This window comes from Mugil cephalus, chromosome 14 (assembly GCF_022458985.1).
Source record: "Mugil cephalus isolate CIBA_MC_2020 chromosome 14, CIBA_Mcephalus_1.1, whole genome shotgun sequence".
Lineage (NCBI taxonomy): Eukaryota > Metazoa > Chordata > Actinopteri > Mugiliformes > Mugilidae > Mugil > Mugil cephalus.
Window position 1 is genome coordinate 1247430 of NC_061783.1, and position 17486 is coordinate 1264915.

At 38.2% G+C, this 17486-nt stretch overlaps 2 protein-coding genes across 2 annotated transcripts; both read left to right on the top strand.

Annotated features, from left to right (window-relative positions):
• Positions 1-1114: 1114 nt before the first annotated feature.
• LOC125020035 (sodium-dependent neutral amino acid transporter B(0)AT1-like) lies at positions 1115-8344 on the top strand. Its single transcript, XM_047605242.1, has 12 exons — positions 1115-1397; positions 3258-3398; positions 3512-3649; positions 3729-3910; positions 4245-4355; positions 4450-4562; positions 5236-5364; positions 5449-5611; positions 5693-5897; positions 5980-6139; positions 7219-7381; positions 7475-8344. The coding sequence occupies exons 1-12, from the start codon at positions 1199-1201 to the stop codon at positions 7658-7660; spliced, it is 1890 nt and encodes a 629-aa protein (XP_047461198.1). The 5' UTR covers positions 1115-1198; the 3' UTR covers positions 7661-8344.
• Positions 8345-10861: 2517 nt separating this feature from the next.
• On the top strand, positions 10862-16834 carry LOC125020627 (sodium-dependent neutral amino acid transporter B(0)AT1-like). Its single transcript, XM_047606080.1, has 12 exons — positions 10862-11287; positions 11773-11913; positions 12539-12676; positions 12808-12989; positions 13079-13189; positions 13698-13810; positions 13902-14030; positions 14126-14282; positions 14408-14612; positions 14721-14880; positions 15601-15763; positions 15872-16834. The coding sequence occupies exons 1-12, from the start codon at positions 11083-11085 to the stop codon at positions 16073-16075; spliced, it is 1908 nt and encodes a 635-aa protein (XP_047462036.1). The 5' UTR covers positions 10862-11082; the 3' UTR covers positions 16076-16834.
• The last annotated feature ends 652 nt before the right edge of the window (positions 16835-17486 follow it).

The window sequence follows — 17486 nt, forward strand, 5'->3', positions numbered from 1 at the left end:
ACTTAAGAAAAGTTAAACTTTACAAAAATGGAGAGAAAAGTCATTAACAGAACAACTAGTATTAAGACAAGTGGAGGATGTAAGGGACTGAATTGGCCGAATGACAGAGATGGCACACTAACAGAACAAATAGTGGCGGTGATGTCAGAAGAGATCGACACATTGCAAAGAGGAGGCCAAAAGTTTCAAAAAACATGAAGAACATCACAATGTGCTGACCTGGCCTCCAAATTCACTAAAGCCCAAACTGATCAAGTATCGCCTCAACCCACAGGACCCAAATACCTCCACTAACAACGTCCTGTTACCAGGACACTCTCTGAAGGACCATGTCCATTCACAATATTTGAAAGGTGGTCATGACATGTTTATGCTATACTGGTACTTTATTGTTCCTACAGGACACTCATACTTGTATGTTACAGCCCAGAGTGGTGTGTTCCCTTCTCTTCAGTGTGTAATTCTTTCTGTTCAGTACAGCTAGTCTGTGTATTTCCTTCGTCTGGATTCGTCTGCACTACTTGTCCTTGTCTTTTGTCCTGTTTTTTTCGTCAAGAAAGTGTAGGTTGCGTTATCAGGATTTTATTGGTCTTTTGTTATCACCAGAATAAACAAGGTGTTAAAAACTTTTAACAACGTCTTATTTTGAGTAGTGGGCTACTCTAGTAGTAGCAGAACCCAACTCTGCATTATAGAATTCAGCCAGTTTAACCTGCATTCTGAATCTTTTAGGGATGTTGCTGTTGTTGACGAGATTAATTAATTAAACTAAGTTTTGCACTTTGATAATAATAAGTTTATAATAATAATTTATTGTCTGTAGTCCCTCAGACACATAGTAGGTTGGCATGCTTGCAGTATGTTTGTTCATTAAGTTATTGTGCATGCATTCTCCAGTTGGTCATTTTTGAAAAAATCATATATTATTAAAATTTAACTAAAAATGCAGATCCATCGTATAAACTGTCCACCACAGACAAACCACGATAGCCTATTAATTATTGGCAGGGCTATTTTATGATGGCTACACACATGTCACCTCACTTCTCATGAACAGATGAGCTGGATAGATAAACTCTGGGGCGAAATGTGCAAAACACTGTCACACACACCATCAGCACTTGTGCTCTCTGGCAGCAAGCAGCACAGAGACTCTCCCAGTCCTTAATGAGGAAGCCTGTTTAATTAAACAGAGGCCATGAGACTGAATTTTCGCAACCCTGGGCTTAAAGAGCGGATCCCCTCCCATGGGGACCTGGAGAAAATGGAGAAAGAGGAAGCAGGAGACAGACCCAAGTGGGACAACAAAGCCCAGTACCTGCTCACCTGTGTGGGCTTCTGTGTGGGGCTTGGTAACGTCTGGAGGTTCCCATACCTGTGTCAAAGCCATGGAGGAGGCAAGTTCTTTATAGTGAAACTGAAAAAGAAATTTGGAGAGGAATGTCAAAGAAAAACTAAACTAAACTGCTCTCAGAAAATGTATTGGACATTTTTTGCTCATCTTTAAATTCAAATATAAGAATATTATTATTATTGTTCAGTAATATTCAGAAAAAAATGTACATTTTTTCTGCTAAATATAGTGTCTTTAAGTATTGCATTATATATTTTTTTTAATACAGTGTACTATTTGATTGAGCGTAAATGTCTTTATTGAAGGCAGGACTCTGGTTTGGGAAAATAAAACCTATAGGAAGTATTGCATACATTTTTCACAATTCAAAGTTGTTCAGAACTCTATTGGGTGAATGGAAATTAAGTGAAGCTTAATATTTTAGAGCAAATATGTTTTGTTTGATTTATTTTTATTTAGTCACAAATAGAGTGCTTTAACTTTACATACGGTTATGTTGACCTAACAGATCCAACAGAGAAAAAACTACTTGGCTCTTGGCTGCCATGGGCCTCAGCACATGTATACATAAACATGGTCTTGCTGCCCTAAAGGTCATCATATATCACTTAACAGATAAACGTGTCAGAGCAGCAGGAATCATAGCACTACACATGCTGCTCTTATTAGGCTGCACAGAATGGATAATCTGCATCACTTAAATAACTCAGTTTTGCATATTTACTTTGTTAAAATAATTCAAACAAAAGCATTATTAGCCACCCTAGCATCTCCATGAGGTCATACAAAGAAACACCGCTGAGCTACTAAGGTAAATGTTAGCATGCTAGCATGGCGTTTACCATGGTCATGATACTTTAGCATAATAGTATGCAAGCATTTGAGAATTTTTCTTCTATTTGGCACATTATAGACTATAGTAAATGTCATGCTGACATGTTGACATGCAGTTTACCATGGTGAATATTGTAGTTTAGCATGCTGGCATGCTAACATTGAGAACGGTTAGCTACAACTAAAAATATAATCTAATCTTATTTTGATTTTATGATAGTAGAAGAATCACCACAGTTATTCCAATAATATATTACATATCTTCATAATATAAAGGCAACCAAATTTTTAAGAGTTGAACCACCACCAGAACAACAAACTGCTCCATAAGGATGATATCTCTCTCAAACTTACTGTAAAATCTCTAGACATCAATGATACTAGCTGGAACCATTTTAAAAGAGAAAATCAAGTTTCTCGACAATATCATCAATATCTTGATGTCAATTAAGGTAAAACATGAGCTGCTTTAGTGTAGGAGACCTATGTCTGTTATCGACATTCATTAAAATTAAGCTCATGTTTCAACTGAAAGTTCTGTGAGTATCATTTACAAGCTGAATATAATCACCACCTTTCTGCATTGGGCATGACATGTCAAGGCACAGGGATTTCTATTGACTAGTGACTAGACACGAGGATCATAAATTGGTGTGGCATTCAATTTTTTCGTATCAGCTGATTTAGATCTCTGCTATCTGTAAATCCTGACAACAGAATGAACTTTCAACCCTGAACATGCTCTATTTGCTCTGTCATGCTTGATAACAAAGACAATAAAATTTCCATCTTAGTTGCCATCATATAGTACTCTCTCTGCACAGGTCTTACATGTTCAGAAAAACTGATAATTGCTGAATGTACAGGATGAATTGTTAGGAACACTGGAAATAAAAGGAATTATGAAGATAATAATGACCTGGTGAATATAGCATACAGCCTGCTATAAGGCAAATTATTTCTATTTTGTTGAAAGCCGACTGTAAATATAATGTATCTAAGGATATCTTCTGCACATGTCTACCTTGTATTTTTCCACTTATCTAAGTTTATATTGGTGTTTTCCCAGGAGCTTTTATGATCCCCTTTCTTATCCTGCTCGTTTTGGAGGGTATACCTTTGCTGTACTTGGAGTTTGCTATCGGTCAGCGCCTTAGAAAGGCCAGTGTAGGTGTTTGGGCTGCGATTAACCCCTACCTGACTGGTGTTGGTAAGCACACACACGAGTAGCTATTAGTCCAGTTTGTTATCTAGTAGATAAACACACAAGAAAGATGTCTGTGTTGCAAAACTGACCCAGTTACTTTTATTCCTCTGTTACAGGTATTGCCTCCATGACCGTCTCATTCTTGGTAGGCTTGTACTACAACACCATTATTGCCTGGGTGATGTGGTACTTCTTCAACTCGTTTCAGACCAACCTGCCATGGAGCCAGTGTCCTCTCACTGATAATCTCACAGGCATGTGATGTTAACAGTCTTCAATTTCAGTCCAATAATTCACAGGAAATTCAAACTATTCAAACTTCCCTGCCTGTAGGTCTAGTGTCAGAATGTGAACGCAGCTCTCCAGTGGACTACTTCTGGTACAGGACAACATTGAATATTTCAGAGACTATCGAGGAGGCTGGAGACCTCCAGTGGTGGATAGTATTATGCTTGGTTGCTGCTTGGAGTGTGCTCTATATTTGCTGCATTAGAGGGATTGAGACCACAGGAAAGGTACGTCTCCTAAACTACTCATATAAAATAATATGCCTCTGATGTTCCCTTCCAAAGCTGGTGCCAGACATACGAACAAAGCCTCCCTCTTTAATTCCTTCAAACATCTTCATGAAAACATTAGCCTTGCAATATTTGCACATATCCAGAATAACTTGTGGATATCCAGGTCTCAAATCACTTTATAAGCAAATTGATAACTGAAGTTGTTATGACATGTCAAAGTACCTACTTTTAAAAAAGTCTCTTCCCAAAGTAGAGTAGCCCCGACCAATCATGTATTTTTATCATAAAAACTAAAGCATATATTTGATTTCTCTTTCCTTTCCTTCAGGCTGTGTACATCACCTCCACTTTGCCATATGCAGTCCTCACCATTTTTCTCATCAGAGGCCTGACTCTGAAAGGCTCTGTAGAGGGAATCAAGTTCCTCTTCACACCAGATGTCAGTAAAGTCATCATTTAATAATTTTCTCAGCTTCTTTGTTAGCCTTGAAGACATTGTCAAATGCTGACATGATAATATTATCAATTTATAGCTGGATGAGCTGTGGAACCCGTCCACATGGCTGGATGCAGGAGCACAAGTTTTCTACTCCTTCTCGCTGGCCTCTGGAGGTCTTATCTCGTTCTCCAGCTATAACCCTGTTCAGTAAGCACATGTGACTACATCACAGTTTATGTTCAGAAGACATGATTCCAGCCTTACACCAACCAGCAACAATATTAAAACCTCTGACAGGTGAAGTAAATAACATTGACCATCTTGTGACAATTCAGTGTTCTGATGGGAAACTTCTGGACTTGGCATTCATTCATGTGGATGTTACTTAGACATGTACCACCCACCTAGATACCAGACACCCCCACCCCATAGCAATAACACTCCTTGATGGCAGCATCCATCTCCAACAAGATGGAACCTGACACAGACACACACACAAAAACACTTTATGTACAAAAAAAAGTGAAGAACAGCACAAGGTCTTGACCGGACCTCCAAATTCACTACAACACTCCCAAACTGATCAAGTATCTAACACTAACAGCATTCTATCACCATACGTCACACGCACACCACCAGTTGTCCGCTTCATTTTTGTATTTGTATACAAACAAGAGCATTCAGACGCAGACCTGCATATGGCATTTTAAGACATGGCAGTGCCATTAATAGTGCTTTCCCTCTGTGTTTATGAGTCTGGTCCGGTAGAGTCTTTACATGGGTTAGATTGTTATTGATGATTGTGTGATAGATAGAACTGAGTGAAATTGAATAATTTTATATCAAACCATTGATGATTTCTTTGTTCTTTTTCTTCTAGCAATAATTGTGAGCAAGATGCTGTTATTATCTCCATTATTAACGGCTGCACGTCTGTCTATGCTGCCACCGTTATCTACTCTATCATTGGCTTTCGAGCGACAGAGCAGTTTGATACTTGCCTTAATGAGTAAGTAAACCAAAATTAAAAACATGTGCTAACCGTGTGTGCATACATTTTCACTTACTAAGGTTCTTACATCATCTTTTTCAGAAACATTGTGATGCTGCTGAATGCATTTGACCTAGCTGAAGGGAGCATCACAGAGAGCAACTATGATGAAATGCTGCAAAGGTTCAACGGTACAGCCTCAGGGTCAGAGGTCATTCGAGAGCTGGATCTCAGCACCTGCAACCTGAAGACTTTTCTTAGTAATGTATGGTATTTTTGAGGCCTTATATCCTCAGGATATATTTTTCATTGCTTCATAGCCAGTAAAATTGGTCTTGTTTTCCAGGGTGTGGAGGGTACAGGTCTTGCTTTTATTGTGTTCACGGAGGCCATCACAAAGATGCCTGTCTCTCCTCTCTGGTCTTTGCTGTTTTTCATCATGCTCTTCTGCCTTGGCCTCTCCACCATGTTTGGAAGTATTGAGGGAGTGGTTGTTCCTTTACAGGATCTGGAAATCTTTCCTAAAAAGTGGCCCAAAGAAGTGCTCACAGGTACACAGCACAGTCACATCGACACATGGCATGGGTTTGAGGACAAACATGATGTTATTTTGAGGGTTGTTTTGTTTTTTAGGAATTGTGTGCCTCTCGTGCTTCTTGATGGCCCTGATTTTTGCCCAGCAGTCGGGTAATTACTGGTTAGCTCTGTTTGACAGCTATGCAGGCTCCATCCCTCTGCTCATTATTGCCTTTTGTGAGATGATGGCTGTTGTCTACCTGTATGGAATAGATAGGTAAGTGTGAAAGCCACTGTAACTCCAGTAGAATATTGCATTCTTATGACAAGTTTAACTTGAACTAGTTTAACTTATTTTTTATATCTTCAGTCTCATGGGAGTGCATGAAATACTAGTAGTAGTGAAATGCTAGTATTTGTGCTACACGTGACATAAATGGATGACAGTCCTGTGTGTGACCAGAGGGACAAACAGTCAGAGGCATCACCCATAGGATTCCTGAAGAATCCTGTGGGTTTTCAGAGTGTCAGTGTGCACCCAACTCCACACTAATTAAAAAATTGTGAGCTGAGATGGACAACCCTGGACAAACAGCTAGCAACCTGAGACAGCACTCATCTTCCATTCAAAGTGGCCACTCCTTTCATTAAATTACTCTTACATAAGAACTCACCCTAGGCACAGTTGTCATGAGTAAGTAAATCTGCTACAGAGATTGCGGCTGCTTTTGTAGTAGCCTATAAATATGTTTATTTCTGCTGTAAAGTTAGATATTAAACTGTGGCGACTGATTCACATTTAGAGTCAAAGTGGCAATTTGAAGAGCTGCAGTTTGTTCTGTGTTGGACTAATTTGTCAGGCCTAGAGGTTGCAGCTTCCTTCATACTAGTAGAAAACTGCAAGGGTGCACTGTGAAAAAAAGGCAAACTAAGCAATTGTTTGAGGCCCAATAAATAAAATAAGAAATGGGTGACACCCTTTTGACATTTTTTTTTTTTTTTTTTTTGCAATGGCCATCATATCCTACAGTGCCCAGCAATGCTCCTTATACAACTTCCCCAGAGGTGCCTTGTGTCTACTGTATGACAGGTTGTGCTCATTTGGACAAGAGGAATAGCACATGTTTTTCTCATAGGTATAGGTAAAAGCATAAAATAAAAGAACTTTGCTGATTGAACAATTGCATGAATATGAATTGCTGTGAGAAAGTGTTGAATATTATGTGTATGCCTGGATTATGTACTATATCAAATACTACAGATATTACTAATCTTTTCTTTCTTTCTTTCTTTCTTTCTTTCTTTCTTTCTTTCTTTCTTTCTTTCTTTCTTTCTTCTTCTTCTTTTTTTGGTCAGGTTTAACAAAGACATTGAGTTCATGATAGGACACAGACCCAACATCTTCTGGCAGGCCACATGGAGAGTGGTCAGCCCTTTGATCATCTTGGTCATCTTTGTGTTTTACTTTGTCAACAAAATCAGAGACAAACTGACATACATCACCTGGAATCCAAGTTCGGTATGATGGATCAAAACCATCATCCCAGTGACAACATTCAAAGTTCATTCATTCATAATAAAAACTGACTTTATTTCTTTGTTATCATTTCAGGAAAACTTCCCAGTTTTGGAGACATTACCCTATCCTGCTTGGGTTTCCACTTTTATCATCCTTCTGGCCGGAGTCCCCAGTCTTATGATTCCCGGATATGCATTGTACAAGTTAATCCTAAAATGTTGCAGCAAGAAAACTAATGCACATGGTACCAGTACCATCTCTGCCAAGATTAACACTTGAAAAAGCATTTTGTTAGACCCTCCTGCTTGATAAGTGTGAGCTCACATGCTAAATTGATTTGAGACATTTTTGCTCATTTGGTATTATTAAGCATGTAAATTGAGAAGAAGAAGAAGAAGAAGAAAAAGAAGAAGAAGAAGAAAATATATGTATTAATGCGTTAGAATGTTTAATGTCTTTACCTTGCAATATGGCTACACTGAAATCCATTAAAATATGTTTTGTTGAACTCCTTTTAGCTTTAATTACAGTACACATTCTCTGTGGCACTGTTTCAGTAAGCTTCTGCAATGTCACAAGATTTATTCCGATCCAGTGTTACATTCATTTTTCACCAATATCTTGTAATGATGATGGGAGTCTGACCACTGTTCAAAGCCTTCTTCAGCACATCCCAAAGATGCTCAACATTTTGTGGTCTATCTATGTATGTTCCAGTAGAACAAGTAAAAATGGTGTAATGCACAGATTTAGCAAAAGGTAATTTTCACTTATTTTTTACACTATTTTGATGTGCGTGTCCAATTAGTCATCTAAAATCAAAAACCTTTCTTTTGCATGCATTGTACTCATACATTTAGACTGTAAAAGATATTATATCCCAGAAGAATATGTAATGATCTCTGTGTATTTTAGTGTATTGCATCTTCTGTTCAAATAATTAAAGATTTGTAAAATTTCAAATTTCCATAATTGTGTGCTTGGAAATGAGAAATGTTATCACTATTGTCTTTTTCCACACCTCAAAATTCTGCTTCTCTTGGATTACTTTTTCAAGGTAACTGTGGCAACAATGCTGGTGCAACAATGGCTTACTGTGGGTCCTAACAGTTATATGAATTCCACCTGTGGTGTCAATAATTTGAAAAAGGTCTACTGTAAAGGTCTGAAGTGGCATTGACTGAATGGTGAGACATACAGAGACATACAGTGGTGGAAAAAAAAATGAATTTCTGAAATATTGCATTAAGATTCACTCTAGGTCTTCAAGTGCAATTTCTTGTAGTACAGTCACAGACAAAATATTGGGTATTGGGTCATTTTGGTACCAGTGATCCACTAATGAAGGCCGTGCTTTTTATTAAAAGACATTTTTCTGTTGCCATCCTTCGTGTCTATATAAAGTCAGTACATTTGATAGTTCTTCAGAGACAAAAATTGCTAAAAACAAAGAACCTAATGCAGGAAACACCCCTGAAGATACAGATTCTCAGCCAGGAAGAGTTCAGCTGCCGCCAGATTGCATCCAAGATCTGGGCGTCCAAGGGTTTCTTCAGCAAGAAATGACCACGTCATGATCCACATGTGCAGAGAGAACCACCAAATGACATCACAGGAGGTTCAACAGCATTGGTCAATCCAAACTGGTGTCCATTGTTGGGGTCAACTTCTAGATCATGGCTTAAGGTCAAGAAGCCCCTGATCAATGAGAGACAGAGGTTAGCCTGGAGTTGTTGGGCTCAAACACACAAGAACAGGACAGTCAGGAATTGGAAGAAGATTCTGTTGATCAGATGATTCCAGTTTCCAACTTTATCTTCCTCCTGCTAATGTGAGGGTACGCGGAAGGCCAGGCCAAGCATTATCTCCAGCATGTACAGTATCTACTGTCAAAAATGGTGGAGTCACTATCATGGTTTGATGCACGAGTTGCTGTTGTTGAGATGGCACATTGAACTCTGCCAAACATTGTGTTATTCTCCAAACCCACACGCTCCCTTCCTGCACGTGCACTGTTGCGTCAAGGTCCAAACTGGATGTTTCAACAAGATAATGCCCCTTGGCACACATCCAGGGCCAGTAGAACTTGGCTGCAGGAGCACAGTATCCAGGTCTTAGAGTGGCCAGCTCAGTGTCCGGACATGAACCCCATTGAAAATCTGTGGTGGATTACTTTGTGTAAAATTTTAAGGGTGTCAGAAAACCTTTTTTCCAATATATATGTCTGTAAATAAAACTGAATTGAATTGAATTGAATTAAAGGTTCTCATTTACCCAGGCCGTGGCATATCCCCCCAAAAAAACGAACCAAGTCCACTTTTGGACAGTATATGTACCAAATTGTGTAGGTTCAAATGAAAAATAGAAAAACTTAAATATTATTATTTATATTAATTTTCCTGTAAAGAAATGTTTAATTTAGTCCTGGACACAAAAACATGAGAGTTATCCCTGTCTATTTCCTTCCACATGTCTAAAGCTACATTTTCCATGTTTCCCCACCAACAGCAGTAATGTACATAAAGCACATGTATCTATATCTATATGGACATCCTAAAAGTAACACCATATATGACTTCTATAATTTTACAGTCCAAATACACCCTGTAAATGCCGACACCAGTCTTTCTGTGGTTAATAATTGTAGAATTAGAAAGGAACACTGATAAGGTTTATATGCACTTACAATTGCGTAGTGATCGCACTCCAAGAGAAACACCATGATCTATAACGAACAAGCTTACAAAAATCACTTTGACAGCTACTTGTTATTTAGACTACTTACTCTGAAATGTGTCATTTTGAGAATATGGACCAAATGGGCATATACAGACTGAAATAATGTGCTTGTACACAGTGTACATGTGCTTGCAATAAACTCATCTGATTTCTCAAGGACTATAAAAAGATGTGGCCAGATGGTTAAGATAACCATGATGGAAACTGTTGTGCCTCTGGCTGTAATGCCACGTTTTCTCTATCAGAGAGAGACCAAAATGTGCTTTGCCATCAATTTACTTCATATCTGTTTATTTTTTATCCAGGGATAAATCTATCTATCTATCTATCTATCTATCTATCTATCTATCTATCTATCTATCTATCTATCTATCTATCTATCTATCTATCTATCTATCTATCTATCTATCTATCTATCTATCTATCTATCTATCTATCTATCTATCTATCTATCTATCTATCTATCTATCTATCTATTTAAAAGAAATTGTATGATATAAAGACATTTCCTTTTTGTGCGAGTTTTTCCAACATTCTGTGTTATTATTTCCCCTAACAAAGCTTCACAAATTTCTGAATACTAAACATCGTCAGGGAACCGTGCTGGTGGCAGCATCTCATGTGATGCATTAACTATTATCGAGGAGGTTGCACCTCTTTCTGGTCCAAGTTGCTGACATCACATAATACAACACAGACTGTAATGAGCTACTGATAACTGCGGTTTAGTTTAGGTGCCACAGTAAATACCTCAGTTTACCTCACAGGACAAACAGTAGGGGTAAAGGATTCCGAGCGAGAGCATCAGCAGAGAATCAGTAACTACCTATAGAGAGAGGAGATACATCTGGGAAAACATACAACCACTTGAAGGGTTGCAAGACTAACAACTGGTTGTCAAAGGGAGACTCAGCTGCTTCATCTTCCATTTTTGTATCCAGTGAGGTTTACACAAAGCCACCATGAAGCTGAAGCTGAAGCTACCGAACCCAGGGCTAGATAACCGAATCCCCTCTCATGCGGACCTAGAGAGGATGGAAAAGGAAGAATCAGGGGACAGACCCAAGTGGGACAACAAAGCTCAGTACCTGCTCACCTGTGTGGGCTTCTGTGTGGGACTTGGTAACGTCTGGAGGTTCCCATACCTGTGTCAAAGTCACGGAGGAGGTAAGCAAGGATAGCAAGACATTTCTGTTAGTCTGCAATTTAATATTCAATGACAAAAACCCTTCTTTCTTTCTTTTTCTTTTCTTTTTTTTGTTACATATTATTAATGAACATCATTATTATTATCATAATTATTATTTCAGTCGAGAGTGTTTTGAAAATTAATTTAGTGTTAATTTGTGATTTCAGCTTTTAGCAAAAAGTATGTATCAAATCAATGCTTTTCTAACAAAACTACAATATTTCATTATATTTCTTATTTTCAAACGTTACTGCTATTCAAATAATAAGTGTATCTCAATCTTGGTTATTGTGGTACCTACTGTATGTAATAAAACATGCACAAAGCTTTTAACGGTTTATGGGTGTCTTTATGGGGCCACTTTTGTGAATTAAGTTGACTTTTAAATATTTACCTTCCTCCCTTAAAGTGTAGAATAAAATTAATCACAGCACATTTACCAATGCATATGTGGTACTTCTAGGAGCATTTATGATCCCGTTCCTTATCCTGCTGGTCCTGGAGGGAATCCCGCTGCTGCACTTAGAGTTTGCCATTGGTCAGCGCCTGAGGAAGGGCAGTGTGGGAGTGTGGAGTTCCATTAATCCTTACCTGACGGGAATTGGTGGGTACAAAAAAGCATGGCCACTTTATTTTTATTTTGATTTTATTTTTATAAAAATGTTTGTCATGGTGTCTCTGTAGAGAAGTCACTTTGGTTAAAACTGAAATTTAAATAGTGACAGGTAATAAAATGTACTGCTGAATCAAAACATTCACATTCAAACATCTAGGACAAACTGGGATCCCTTTATCAAAAGTTTAGTTCAGCCTTCACTATAATCAGATCAACCTCACATATTTGGGTTTATTAGCAAATTATAACGTTTTACTGATTCTGGTGAATGTGATATCAAAGGTCTTGAGGGTCATACTTTGGCAGACACATTTACTTGGACCCAAGGATGAGCTGCTTAGAATTCAGTGGTCAAAGATTTGAGAGGTCAAAGATGTGTTTTTGTTCACAAATGTCTAACAGACAAAATGGCGATGCAATGGAAATTTATAACCAAATGACCAAAGTTCAAACTTCACTGTTTCATTACATTACTAAGCAGGAATAATTATTCGTTCTTTTTTATATATAAATCTCGATTACTCTGCAATATATTGCAGTGGAACACACATAGATTTAAACTGTAACTTCTGTAATTAGTGTAGACTGTAATTCTAGTTTCACTCTGTTCCAGGTATTGCTTCCTTGCTTGTCTCATTTTTGGTGGGTGCGTACTACAACACCATCATGGCCTGGATCATGTGGTATCTCTTCAATTCCTTTCAAGATCCTCTGCCTTGGAGCCAATGTCCTCTCAATGCCAACCGCACAGGTATGCCTTCACCTAACAAGATTACAACAAGGCTAGAAAAAAATCTATATATGTGTGGTTTGTAGTTTCCTTCAAAAGTTACTGACATCCTCTTCTATGTTATGTGTTATTTGTTTATCCATCCTTTGTAGGTGTGGTTGCGGAGTGTGCACGGAGCAGCACTGTTGACTACTTCTGGTACAGAGAGACTCTGAACACCTCAACAGCTATTGATGAGTCTGGGGGTCTTCAGTGGTGGATGGTGCTAGCCTTGATATCCGCCTGGACTCTGCTCTATGTTTGCTGCATTCGTGGTATTGAGACCACTGGCAAGGTCTGAAAGCTATGTCTGAGAAATCTAAAGTGGGAGTGATTCCTAATGTAAGCTTGTTCAACTATATGTGCCATTTCATCGTTTCTCAGGCAGTGTACATCACCTCCACTCTCCCATATTTGGTTCTCACCATCTTCCTTATCAGAGGATTGACTCTCAAAGGTGCTACAGAGGGAATCAAGTTCCTGTTCACACCAGATGTAAGCACTCTTGTCACACATCAGCCAACATTTGTCTGTAGGATTAGCGTCATCCAACTGCATTACAACTGTGTCATAAATGGAAGCCCATTTGCTCCCAATGTGGTTGCAGTAATGACTGAGTACCTCACACCGGCAGATGTACAGTCTATCCATCTGTTTTAAGTCATGATTTTGACATATGCTAAATGATGAACCTGATAAATCTCAATCATAGTACCAATGAAAGATACTAAAAATGATAATGGATGTTGAAACAGAGCACTGCTATGTATAGTATATAGCAACAACATAAATAATGTACCTGGATCATTATTTCATCACTCTAAATCACTTCTCCAGGTTCAATAACCATCATTATACTGTGTATATGGTAGCCCTGGAACACTGAACATAAGATAAAACTATAACCCTGGTCTGCATTACTGGCAAACATTAATTATTAACAATGGCCAATGGCAGTGAAAATATTCATCAGTTTTATTGAGAATATACTTTATATTTTTAGGTGAACGAGTTAAAAAATCCATCAACCTGGCTGGATGCAGGGGCTCAGGTTTTCTACTCCTTCTCCTTAGCTTTTGGAGGTCTCATCTCCTTCTCCAGTTACAACTCTATTCAGTAAGTAAATGTTTGAAACCATAGATAAACTCTCTGTCTGTCCTGGAGTTCCCCTCACTCACTCTCCCTAAATCTCAATATGTTCTTGCAGCAACAACTGTGAGCAGGACGCCGTTCTCATTTCCCTCATCAATGGCTGCACCTCTGTGTACTCTGCAACAGTTATCTACTCCATCATTGGCTTCAGGGCAACAGCGAAATATGACGACTGCATGGGAGAGTGAGTTTCAGATTACCCGAAAGAAGAGTTTACAACCAAACAGTGTGATAAAGCTGTACTAGGCTGACCTCATGTGAATGCACTTGTTATTGCAGAAACATCTTGAAGTTGATGAATGCCTTTAACTACCCTGAAGACAACATCACAGAGAGTAACTTCAACGATGTTTTTACCCACCTCAACCAGACAAATCCAGATATCATTCAAGAATTGCAGTTACAGACCTGTGACATGCAAACTTTCCTAAGTCAAGTTAGTATGGAACTGTTGTGTCTTTAACCATAGATCTGAATGACTTTATCAATCATCTATTTCTTTATCATCTATTTCTAAATAATTTGACATAGGATCATAATTAAAATGTTTGCTCCACATAGGGTGTGGAGGGGACAGGACTGGCCTTCATCGTGTTCACAGAGGCCATCATCAAGATGCCCGTTTCCCCTCTCTGGGCTGTCCTCTTCTTTGTCATGCTCTTCTGTCTTGGCCTCTCAACTATGTTTGGGAGCATTGAAGGAGTTGTGGTTCCCTTGCAAGATCTCAAAATACTGCCACGTACTTGGCCCAAAGAAGTTTTTTCAGGCAATTATCTAAATTTCCTACTAAATATCAAATACGTTTTTCATGTTAACTTTAAACATTTTGATCTACAAATAGTTGTGTAACCAGATCTTTGTTGTTTTCTTTCAGCTCTGACTTGCTTAATTTCCTTGGCTCTTGGGCTCATATTTGCCCTACGCTCTGGGAACTACTGGTTAGCTCTTTTTGACAACTTTGCAGGCTCCATCCCCTTGCTGGTCATTGGATTCTGTGAAATGATCTCTGTCATCTACATCTATGGTATAGATAGGTAAGTCTGTTCTTATTTGTTCCATTTCTATAATAATAGACCATCCCTATTTCCATCAGTCATTTCATTATACCTCCGCATCTCCTATATATAAGTAATACTGTCCTTAGCTTGCTAAATTGTTAGCCTCGATGGCTTCTAAATGCCAACCGTTTCCACATAACTGAAAATCGGATCTGACAGAGATGTATCCGTTTAGGGGAAATTCAAAATGCTAGCATGACTCTAGAGTCTAATTATTTTAGTTGCTGAGCAGGCATGAGTTGGTGACTTCTATTTCATGAGACACACACCAGAAATGACAGAGCATATTGTATTCTGACCTTGGATCAGAGATAATGTGTTGCAGCCATCACAGGAGAGATAACGAAGTACAGAGTGCGTCTTATGATGTAGCAACACTATGGTACAGAATGTATATTTTTTTGTTGAAGCTGTCAAGCAAGGCAGTGAATAAGACATTTGAATTGTATAATCAGAATTATTATAGCATATCAAATTTGCATAAGAGGTCATTATGTCATATTTTGTCATGCATCCATTTGGGACACAAAGTTGGATTAAACTAAAGAGTCTCAGCCTCAACCTGCCAGGAATACACTGACAGCCACACGTGTTGCTTCATTTACTGTGACTAATAAAAGTACAAGGTTGACCTTTTATGAGTGTTTTCATTTTTACTGAGCTACATTAAACCTCTCTCTTATTGCTTCCAAACAGGTTTAACGAGGACATTGAGTTTATGATTGGCCACAAGCCCAACATGTTCTGGCAGGTGACATGGAGAGTGGTTAGTCCACTCATTATGGTCTTCATCTTGATTTTCTACTTTGTTACACAAGTCACCAAGAGTCTCACCTATTTGGTCTGGGATGAGGAGGCGGTAAGTGTGCTCTGGAATGAAGGCTGTAAACAATCGTTGTTGTTTCAGATCTCTTGTGTGTCCTCCGTATGCTATAAATTATAACATTATTCTCTACCCTGGCCACAGGAGAACTTCCCAACCCTTGAACCACGTGCATATCCCTCCTGGATATACGTTCTCATCTTCATCCTGGCCGGAATTCCCAGTTTAGCAGTCCCCCTGTTCGCCATCTTCAAATTCATCCAGAGGAAATGCTGCAAGCGGGACAACAGTGACAAGACACTGGACACGATCTCTGCCAAAATACAGATGAATGAGAAAAAGTTTTAGACACGCCTAGATCTTTTAGTGGCTTCATTGTTGTTATATGCTGCTCATTGGTAAGGCTTTTGCAATATTTGTTTCCTTCTGTAACATGTTTCATATGTTAGTGTGTCTTGTGTATTCAAGGAATAGTTTTCATTTTGGAAAATATGCTGTGTATGAAGCTAAAGTACAGCATGTCAGTTTAGGTTGGCACAAAGACTGGGAACAGAGGCAGGCGGCATGGCTCTGTTAAAGTCAAAATGTGGTTGAGCTGTTTTCCTCCTTATACTCTTTTCCTCTAAGCTAACTAGGTTTAGTTTCATATTTAGCACACACATATGAATGATATAATTTTTTTTCATCTATTCTTTGTAAGAAAACAAATGAGCTTATTTAACTGTTCTGTTAACATTGTAAGTTTACAACATACACATGTCTAATGTATAAAAAAAGTTTTATTTGAAGATGCTGTAAATTATCCTCAAGAGAGGAATCACTGCTTGGTAAAAGCTTTTACACAATGTATAATGTTGTTGATCAAAAAGAAAGAAAGAAAATGATGGTATGTGTGCCTTTTAGTTTTTGGTGTGCTATGGAGGATGATTTTGAATTTGAATTTTTAAATGTTTGATGTGTATTGAAACACTGCACTTATTCTGACATAAACTGTTATATGGCAGAATGATATATACTGTTATAATACTGTTATAATCTGTTTGAAATCTACTCATGAATGCATACTTCAAGAGCAAACTATTTAAATAAAATACTTCTAAGAGTTTACCCTGTTGATACATTTTCATGAGAACAAATTACAACACTAATAAACAGATTTGAACAAAATCTTACAAAATAAACACATGAGATACTTTCAAATGGCAGGCAAATATAACCAAATCAGAAAGAACCCGAAACTGTAGATTAGCCTATTGGCTTTGAAGTAGAAAGGTAGAAAATACTATATAAATTGTTGTATAAATGTTTGCTGAGCTGTTACTTAAAAATACTAGTCTGGATCATTACAGTTACACTACATTACAGTTTGAGAATTACAGGCCAATTTCTAAATTTCCTTTTATCTCAAAAAATTTGGAAAGGTTTGTGGCTGAACAACTTTCGGTGATTTTAGGTGATATCACAGGGGGTTAGACTTCTCGCCAGCTTTTGACACGGTCAGCCACAAAATTATCATAAAAAGTCTTCATAATATGGTTGGAATGTTTGGTTCAGTCCTAAACTGGTTGTCGTCCTACCTTTCTGACAGAAGTTTTAGGGTGTTTGTGAACCATATCTTGTCAGAACCCACTGAACTGTTTTGTGGGGTTCCTTAGGGCTCTGTCGTTGGACCCATTCTGTCCTTCTTTATGTTCTTCCCCTCGGACAGATAAACAGAAAGTTTAACAATATTTCATATCATTTCTATGCTGATGATGTA